General features: G+C 44.8%; 1 protein-coding gene across 1 annotated transcript in view; it reads left to right on the forward strand.

The window, feature by feature from the left end:
* Positions 1-206: 206 nt before the first annotated feature.
* The window catches only part of LOC143523611 (capping protein, Arp2/3 and myosin-I linker protein 3-like), a 43618-nt gene continuing 33239 nt past the window's right edge, over positions 207-10585 (forward strand). Inside the window, 2 exon segments of the mRNA XM_077018169.1 lie at positions 207-375; positions 1149-1243. Of these exon segments, the coding sequence (XP_076874284.1) occupies positions 318-375; positions 1149-1243 (153 nt within the window). The 5' untranslated portion in view covers positions 207-317.

A 10585-nucleotide genomic window follows, 5' to 3' on the forward strand; every position in this document is an offset into this window, starting at 1 on the left:
AATTATTACTACTCTCTACATGCGATGAGTCTGTCCATATTGAATTCGTCTTTCTTTTTTCCATACACATATCAGATTAAACTTCTGATACATTTTTATCCTTTGATTTGTCCCCTCCCACCCCCTCCCCCCCCTCCCCCCTCCCTCTCTCTCTCTCTCTCTCTCTCTCTCACACACACACACACACACACACACACACAGTAATTCTGTCTTACTGGGAAGGAGCGAGCAGACGCTTGTACTGGTGGAATGCGCGCGAGGGGCAGAACCGACGGTACCGATTACTGAGGGAGAGTGGACGGACACGACACACGGACATGGCGTCTAGAGAGATCTCTGCTTCATGTTTCGTCAGCGTATCCAGAGACCTTACAGGTGAGGAGGGGAGGCTTTCTCCCGGCGCGGACCGCTGTTGCTCATCGACACGGGGAGAGTCGCCTGGACGGTGGACCTGGACCCGCGGGACGTTTATACGCGTCTGAGCGGCGTCTTGTGTGGATTGGCCACACCGTGTTTTATACACTCACGGTAGAGGCGCGTCTGCCCCGTCCGCTCGCCTCAAACGAGCTTGTGCCCGCCGGGATAAGCACCAGGAACAGCCCTAAGGCCACGTTTGGGGCTTAAGCGCTGTGTTCCGAGCAAAGCGCAGAGAGATTTGATTTGTGCGGTTCTGACGGACCCAAACATCCACGTTCTGCTTGAGCCGCGTATGTAAATATTTGATGTACTAGATCAGTCATCTGTGCGAGAGCGTCTCCGTCTGTGGTGTGTGTCGGACGCAGGACCACTCCTCTGGGTCTGGTCCAGTCACACTCGCCACCGGACCGAGAGATTCTGGTCAGGGCTTCCCTGTGCGGTTCGTGAAGCCGCGCATACCGCAAGAAACGCATCGGCACGCTGCGCAATAATCCTGCACGTTTACGTTACCGGGCCACACGCGCACAAACACGCGCACGCAGCGTTTTCCCTCGAGATCTCACGTGAGCTCACCGGCGCGCAGGCTCCGCTAATTACTCCGTAATGATCCCGTTAAATACGCGGTGATAATGAATCTGGTGGAGTCTCCGTCTCTCTCCTCACCTCTCCAACACGCCCCTCTCACTCACGTCCCACGCGTCGGTAACTGTGTTTTGTTTTGACTTTTACAGACAGTATCAGGAAGTTTATTGACAAGTCTGCTATCAAGTTTGTTCGTGGGGTCAAGTTTGAAACCAAAAATGGCAAATCAGAGGACAGGATATTGGTGAGTACCTGAAACATTTGGACTTCAAAAGTCAGGTCATAGGTTTCTCCTCTCATCTCTCCTCTCATCTTCTCTTCACCTCTCTTCTCCTCTTCTACAATCTCCTGCTCTTCTGCGTTTCTCTTCTCTACATTTGTGACATTTCCAGTTTGTTGGTGCATGCTGCCTCTGTGTCCATCACAGTGTTAAGCACCAACAGAGCCTCATGTTATTGCCTCATTTAAAGCACACACACACACACACACACACACACACACACACACACACACACACACACACACACACACACACACGTCTTCTGCATGTGTGCTGTCTAGAATTGCCAGAATCATGCTTAGCAATTTGCACATTCCCTGTTAAAAATGTAAAAAATACATGTTGAATGAACACATGTATGACTTCTCTGACCCGGAATTTTAAGATTGTTGCATTTTTTACTTATAATGACTAATTTAAGTAATCTTACTGCAGATGATTTAGCAAAATACTTTAAAGAAGTAATACAGTACCACTACAGTGATGTACGAGTTAAGATGTGGAGAAATTAGTTAAATAACCATTTAAGAATTTTGTTTAAAGTTTCTGATTCAGAGCACGGCCCCCCTCACCACTTTGAATCAGTCATGTTGAATTTCTCTCTGTCTGTCTGATTTCTCTCTACCACAATCTCTCATTTCCTCTCTCTCTGCCCCCCCCTTGCTCCACACACACTCACACATACACACTCTTACTATCTTACCCCCAGCTGGGCTGTGTGTGCACGTGTGTGCACGTGTGTGTATGTGTGTGTGTGTGTGTAGTGGGCTGTGCTTGTGCTAGGCTTCTCTTGGCCCTGTAAATGATTCATGGCCATGCATGCGTGTGTGTGTGTGTGTGTGTGTGTGTGTGTGTGTGTGTGTGTGTGTGTGTGTGTGTGTGTGTGTGGTGTCTTTGATATGCAGTGTCTTTGATAACTCTGTCTCTAGACACTTGCTCCTTAGTCCTCTCACATTCTCAAATCAGATGAATATGCGAAATTCAATCGTGTGTGTGTGTGTGTGTGCTTGTGTGTAACGGAGAGAGAAAGAGAGAGAGAGATGGACCAAGGGAGGAAGATAGACAGAGAGAATGGACAGAGATAAGGAGCAACATACTGGGCTCAATATTTTTTGGTTTGATATTCATGTGAGATTAACCCCAGGAGTTATTGTGTGTATGTGAGATTAACCCCAGGAGTTATTGTGTGTATGTGAGATTAACCCCAGGTGTTCTTGTGTGTGTGTGAGAGATTAATCTCAGGTGTTACTGTGTGTATGTGAGATTAACCCCAGGTGTTACTGTGTGTGTGAGATTAACCCCAGGTGCTACTGTGTGTATGTGAGATTAACCCAAGGTGTTATTGTGTGTGTGTGTGTGTGTGTGAGATTAATCCCAGGTGTTACTGTGTGTGTGTGAGAGATTAATCCCAAGTGTTACTGTGTGTATGTGAGATTAACTCCAGGTGTTACTGTGTGTATGTGAGGGTAACCCCAGGTGTTACTGTGTGTGTGTGAGAGTAACCCCAGGTGTTACTGTGTGTAGGTGAGATTAACCCCAGGTGTAACTGTGTGTAGGTGAGATTAATCCCAGGTGTTACTGTGTGTAGGTGAGATTAACCCCAGGTGTTACTGTGTGTATGTGAGATTAACCCCAGATGTTACTTTGTGTATGTGAGGCTAACCACAGGTGTTACTGTGTGAATGTGAGGCTAACCCCAGGTGTTACTGTATGTAGGTGAGATTAATCCCAGGTGTTACTGTGTGTATGTGAGGGTAACCCGAGGTGTTACTGTGTGTAGGTGAGATTAACCCCAGGTGTTACCGTGTGTATGTGAGATTAACCCCAGGTGTAACTGTGTGTAGGTGAGATTAGCCCCAAGTGTTACCGTGTGTATGTGAGATTAACCCCAGGTGTTACTGTGTGTATGTGAGGGTAACCCCAGGTGTTACTGTGTGTAGATGAGATTAGCCCCAGGTGTTACCGTGTGTATGTGAGATTAATCCCAGGTGTTACTGTGTGTAGGTGAGATTAACCCCAGGTGTTACTGTGTGTATGTGAGGGTAACCCCAGGTGTTACTGTGTGTAGGTGAGATTAATCCCAGCTGTTACTGTGTGTATGTGAGGGTAACCCCAGGTGTAACTGTGTGTAGGTGAGATTAGCCCCAAGTGTTACCGTATGTATGTGAGATTAACCCCAGGTGTTACTGTGTGTAGGTGAGGGTAACCCCAGGTGTTACTGTGTGTATATGAGATTAACCCCAGGTGTTACCGTGTGTATGTGAGATTAACCCCAGGTGTTACTGAGTGTGTGAGAATTTAACCCCAGGTGTAACTGTGTGTAGGTGAGATTAACCCCAGGTGTTACGGTGTGTATGTGAGATTAACCCCAGGTGTAACTGTGTGTATGTGAGATTAACCCCAGGTGTAACTGTGTGTAGGTGAGATTAACCCCAGGTGTTACCGTGTGTATGTGAGATTAACCCCAGGTGTAACTGTGTGTAGGTGAGATTAACCCCAGGTGTTACCGTGTGTATGTGAGATTAACCCCAGGTGTTACGGTGTGTATGTGAGGGTAACCCCAGGTGTAACTGTGTGTAGGTGAGATTAACCCCAGGTGTTACGGTGTGTATGTGAGATTAACCCCAGGTTTTACGGTGTGTATGTGAGATTAACCCCAGGTGTAACTGTGTGTGGGTGAGATTAACCCCAGGTGTTAACGTGTGTATGTGAGATTAACCCCAGGTGTAACTGTGTGTATGGGCTAAAGGAGTATGCCTGTTTTAGGCACCAACATTCCTGTTAACCACTGCAGATTGTAGCAGATTTTAAGTTTGAGCAGTTCTTCTCCTTGCCCCTCCCCTCTTCTCTGCACCCTAATCCCTTCTCTGTACCCTAATCCCTTCTCTGTACCCTAATCCCTTATGCCGCTGCAGATTCTGTGGCACACATACAGATTTGGTTTCCACTCCCCGCTGCCTTGGTGTGTGAGGTGTGAGGTGTTGCTGTCTGGAGCTGATCTCGTGATATGTGCCAAACTGCATCCGCTCTCCTCAATCTGCCCTCTGAGGCATACGTGTCCAAACTACCCTTCCAATTCAGAACAAATAGCTACTAATTCCCCTTCATTTGAAATCTAAAGCCAGATCCTCAATCCCGGGTTGCTTCCGGGCCATATTCCAGCAGAGGAGCAGACAGAAGAGAATTCACCCTGAACATTCTGAGAGGGACATACATTTCTCCTGAACATCATGAGAGGGATGGACGTTTGTCCTGACCATTCTGAGAGGGACAGACATTTGTCCTGACCATTCTGAGAGGGACAGACGTTTGTCCTGAACACTCTGAGAGGGACGGTAGTTTGGTACTACTCTGCATATTTCAGCTTGACCATACCAAATTCCTAAAGAGCTTAACAGATGAAAGATTAAGGGAGCATTAAAGAATCACTGACTTATTATTCTCATAATATAAGGTGTGATCATAATACTACACTATCAACTCTATACAGCAGCAGTACATTTTTCCTCTAGTATATGGCCCAAGCCAACTTCTTGTAAAAATAAAATCAAAGCAATGGTTTGCGATTTCAGTAACTGTAAAGGACTCGTATGTCCACCAAATGTCTTCAGCAGGTGCATCCGTCAATGGTCCTGACATCCCTCACAAAGAACACAGAGTCTCAAAATCCTCTTCTGGGAGTGAACGTCACCTTTACATTTTCAGCAGTTTTATTTTTGCTATGTATTTTTGGTTCTTTTCCACATTAGGTAGGTAGGTAGGTAGGTAGATACTTTATTGATCCCGAAGGAAATTTAGACACATTGCCACTGTGTTTTACGCTGACACTCCGCCCGACCTTTCTGCACCTGTTGAACTTCCTTTGTCCTAAGACAATGCAAAGAGAACCTCTAACCCTGCATCTCCAGGGTTATTCCAGCCTGCTATGTTAGTCCATTATGGTGTTCTTCAGTTATGTCTTGTGCTCACTTCTTCTCAACTCCCTGGTTAAATGCTCCTTTTTGTCTTAAACAGATTTCTACAGTTAACATCAGTTAAAATCAGCAATATGACAACTAGCAGTCTTTGAAAAGGCCACAAAAAATATGCAGTCACATTCATTTCCGAGGAATGCACATTTTCCCCTCATAGTATTCTTAACTGTGTGTCTTCTGAGCTTCTTAGTAAACACGCAGTGAGGAAATGACAGTAAAGGTCCTCAGGAGCCATGTTGTGTGCTTCTAAATGTTCTTATACAGGTTCACTGTGAATAACACAGCTTAAAACCCACCGAGTTTGCTGACTGTAGGAAAAATGGTCAAACAGAGCCATTAGACATCTAAATAGTAAGGCTAAGAGTAAGGCTAACAGTAAGGCTTTCCAGTGTGCACCATATAAAGCCAATAGGAGAAACACAGAGTTTTTAATGAAATTGTTTTTAAATGAAACCTGGGTTTGTGACCAGAGTCATTTGATTAAAATGATCATTTGACTGGTTGTTATTCGATTCAGACTCAAACAGGCCACCAGTAACACAGGACCCGTGTTCTTCAGTACATAAAACATATGTACAGTATGTACATTTAAACTATGCACATTAAAATACACAAGCACATTAAAAGCGCAAATAAATACTCTGATATCAGAAGTTTAAGCAAATGATTATACGCATACATTAATTAACATATTGTGCATTAACCAATAATAACTTCGAGTCTAATGTGATTCATGAGAAGAGACAGGCAATCTGCAAGCCATGTTTCCACTGCTGTGTTTCTCACGTACCATTGTCGAATGTTCTCTGGTATGTCCGGGAGGAGTTGAGGGAGATCTGGAGGTTTAAGAGGAGTTGAGGGAGATCTGGAGGTCCAGCAGGAGTTGAGGGAGATCTGGAGGTCCAGCAGGAGTTGAGGGAGATCTGGAGGTCTAAGAGGAGTTGAGGGAGATCTGGAGGTCCAGCAGGAGGTGAGGGAGTTCTGGATGTCCAGGAGGAGGTGAGGGACATCTTGAGGTCCAGGAGGAGGTGAGGGAGATCTGGAGGTCTAAGAGGAGTTGAGGGAGATCTGGAGGTCCAGGAGGAGGTGAGGGTGATCTGGAGGTCCAGGAGGAGTTGAGGGAGATCTGGAGGTCCAGGAGGAGGTGAGGGAGATCTGGAGGTCCAGGAGGAGGTGAGGGTGATCTGGAGGTCCAGGAGGAGTTGAGGGAGATCTGGAGGTCCAGGAGGAGGTGAGGGTGATCTGGAGGTCCAGGAGGAGTTGAGGGAGATCTGGAGGTCCAGGAGGAGGTGAGGGAGATCTGGAGGTCCAGGAGGAGGTGAGGGAGATCTGGAGGTCCAGGAGGAGGTGAGGGTGATCTGGAGGTCCAGGAGGAGTTGAGGGAGATCTGGAGGTCCAGGAGGAGGTGAGGGAGATCTGGATGTCCAGGAGGAGGTGAGGGAGATATGCGGGACCATTTCCATCATTTCCTCTTTGACATATTAGACATATTATGGAACATTAGACATATTATGTCTAATAATATAGTAATGCACTGTTTTATAACACTGCTCAGAATATACAGTATGTGTTTGTGGAAACGTCCAGATCACAGTTTATTACTTTTTACCCCTTAAGTAGTGATGAAGCGATTATTAAATAAAGTGTTAGATGAAGTGATTATTGCATGGAGCTATAAATATTCCTCTAAACTGGTTCCCTGCCCAATCAAATACGACCCACATGAAGCTTCTGAACATATGACACAATGGCCTCCCCAGGGCGGTGTGAAGCTTGACGTTTTGATGCTGAAGGTTTTGTGCATGGCTCTCCTCTTGGGACTGGCAAACCAATTCTTGAAGTGAATCTTTACTTCCTGCATGTTTATTCTCATCCTCACCTCCAACGTGGTAGCTCTGTCTGGAACCATGCGGGCACGGAGTCCCTTAGCACGCGCGACGCTTTGGTGTTGAAACGACCTTTCAAGTTCAGTTGTTTTCCTGTTGTTGTTCATGTTTGTATCTGTGTTCACGTCTTCTGTGAAAGATAATGTTTGAAAGGTGGCAATGAAAATAGTAATATACCCAAACAAATGCTCGTTTTGGGTGTGTGAGGACAGGATGTTCTTGAGAAGTTCTGCTCCACAAACACGGTGGGAAGTAAGAATGCTTATAGTGCGCCGCCCGATACGGAGTGTTTGTTAACGATCACCGAGTCTGAGTGTGTATCACGTATATCGCTGAGAACAGCACTGGACAGTAGAACAGACGAGACACAGAGCTTTAATCTCAATCTCGAGCAGTGAGATGTGTGAGGAACAGGATGACGGAGATTGTCAGTCACCAAGGTGGCAGTGTAGATATAAGGTGACGCTCTCTTGAAACGCTGCAGTGTGTCTCATGCTGTGTGTTATGCTCTTTGACCAGACATCCTGCCAGAACCCATCATGGTGACCCTTAATGTTGAACATCTGTAGCCTCCACTGACACTCTGATCTTGCTATGAATAGAAGATGTTCATAGGACTCTGAGCACCACATTTATGAAGTCCTTCTGAAATCTGTGGACATTTTAGAGCTCAGAAGCGACCGATAATCAAAACCAAGGATGCATGTATGCTGTCATTTATTTATAGCCCACTGCTGGTACCCTGGCACTAAATATGGTTCCGAGGTGCAGCCAGTGTCCTACACGCGAGGTCACGGAGTTCCTTTAGTCAGGTTGAGTGCACATTTTCCCACAGACCCTCCGAGAGCCCTTGTAGAGAACATCCTGTAACATCACATCCCATGTATGTTCCTGTGAGAAGTCTTCCTCACGGTATTCACTAGAGCTGACACTATCAGGTCATGAAGAGTGGATCTCTTTGATTCCCCATCACGACTGCCATTTTACTTTTTTTTTTACAGTCAAACGTCCATATGGTGTTGTCATGTGATCATGATTGGAGACCATGATTTCTTTAGGCTTCAGTCTGAATGCATCGTAACGTCCTTGTCATGCTATGAAGACTTGACTTCTTTAAGCAGGAGGATACGATACTGATGAACCTACAGTTGTGATCAAATTTATTCAACCCCCACTGAAATAAAGTGTTTTGGCCAGTTTGACATTGATTTTGATCATTTCAGTCATCTTATTTACAATTATATCAAAGAGGCACTTATAAATTAGACAAACATAACATAATATTTATGATGGAATAACCACAAATGTCTTTACTGTGCTCACATCATTATCAGTTTTATTCAACCCCCTAGTGACATTATTTTTTAGTACTTAGTACAACATCCTTTTCCAGTTATGACAGCTTTCAAGCGTGAAGCATAGCTTGACACAAGTGTCTTGCAGCGACCTATGGGTATCTTAGCCCATTCTTCATGGGCAAAAGCCTCCAGTTCAGTCACATTCTTAGGCTTGCGCACTGCAACTGCCTTCTTTAGGTCCCACCAGAGGTTCTCAATTGGATTTAAGTCTGGTGATTGCGATGGCCACTCTAGAATGTTCCAGCCTTTCATGTTCAACCATGCTCTAGTGGACTTGGATGTGTGCTTCGGATCATTGTCCTGTTGGAAGGTCCAACGTCTCCCAAGCCGCAGGTTTGTGACTGACTCCATCACATTTTCCTCCAAGATCTCCTGGTACTGAAGGGAATTCATGGTACCCTGCACACGTTGAAGCTTTCCTGTACCATTAGAAGCAAAACAGCCCCAAAGCATAATTGACCCCCCGCCATGCTTCACAGTAGGCAAGGTGTTCTTTTGTTCATAAGCCTGGTTCTTCCTTCTCCAAACATAGCGCTGGTCCATTGTCCCAAACAGTTCTAATTTAGTTTCATCTGACCACAGTACACTGTTCCAAAACCTTTGTGGCTTGTCCACATGACTTTTGGCATACTGCAGTCGACTTTTCTTGTTCTTTGGAGTCAGCAAGGGGGTGCGTCTGGGCGTTCTGGCATGGAGGTCTTCGTTATGCAGTGCGCGCCTTATTGTCTGAGCTGAAACTTCAGTGCCCACATCTGACAGGTCTTTTTTCAGTTCCTTAGCAGTCACGCGGGGATTTTTCTCCACATTACGCTTCAGGTAGCGCACAGCAGTCGCGGTCAGGATCTTCTTTCTGCCACGACCAGGTAACGTTTCCACTGTGCCCTTTAACTTGAACTTGCGAATGATACTTCCGATAGTGTCTCTTGGAATATTTAACAACTTCGCAATCTTTTTATATCCATTGCCATTCTTGTGAAGAGCAATAACCTCTTCTCTTGTCTTCTGGGACCATTCTCTTGCCTTCACCATGCTTGGAAACACACCAGTAGATGTCTAGAAGGAGCTGAGTATCACAGTCCTTTTAAATCTGCCTAATTGGTGCTTATCATGCTTAATTGCTGCTCGTTGACATCCACAGATGTTTTCAATACCTGATGGAAAACACTGGAATGAACCTCTGTTCTTAGGAGTGGTAGTCGTAAAGGGGTTGAATAATTGTGTCAATGAAGAAATCACAAAAAGGCCATTTAATACTTTATGACAAAAAAAATTGATGCTATCTTAGTTGCATTTAGTTCTTTAACAAGTCCTTGTAAGATTTCATTATGAACACAATTACAAATGTGCACTGAATTCCATAAAACCCTTCGCAGCATTGGGGGTTGAATAAATTTGATCACAACTGTAAATGGAGCTTCCGCAGTCCCTGGATCAGTGGGTCATTAAGTGTTGTGTTGGTCTTAATAGTGTTTTGTGAGCTTTTAAGGCAGGCAGCGAGCTTCGTTTCCAGGACCCAGGCTTTTTGTATCTGCCTCCTGACAAGTATCGACAGCTTGACATGACGGCGCTGTGCTGTGGAACTTGGGTGGAATCCGACCAATGTTTGGAGACGTGAGACTCCAGTAGGAGACTCGCCGATGTTTGGATGTTCTGTGAAAAACAACCCTCATTTAATTTAATTTATACGTCGATGGTCATTTGAAGTAAATGGTTTCCTGCACATTAAAACCCAGTGCTAGAGTTTCACAAAATGAATACAGAAATTCTTTTCCCTCAAGTAATTTATTCTGGCATAGTGCAGATTTCAAAGCTAAATCAAACTGGGTTAATTTAAATTAACACACTTCTTTGGCATAATTCTGAGTAAATTCTATATATGAGATTATTGAGTTATATTGAGAAAGGTTGCATAAATGTATTGGTGTGTAAAATTGGTGTGTGCTATATCATATACTTTATTTATTATTATATATGTGTACATACTTATTTGTACACACGAGTATATTCCTACAAAAAAACAACACAGTAAAGCCAAAAATGTATTACATAGTTTAATATGGTTGCAGTCATGCAACATGTCAACATCAG

The sequence above is a fragment of the Brachyhypopomus gauderio genome, chromosome 9 (assembly GCF_052324685.1).
Source record: "Brachyhypopomus gauderio isolate BG-103 chromosome 9, BGAUD_0.2, whole genome shotgun sequence".
Lineage (NCBI taxonomy): Eukaryota > Metazoa > Chordata > Actinopteri > Gymnotiformes > Hypopomidae > Brachyhypopomus > Brachyhypopomus gauderio.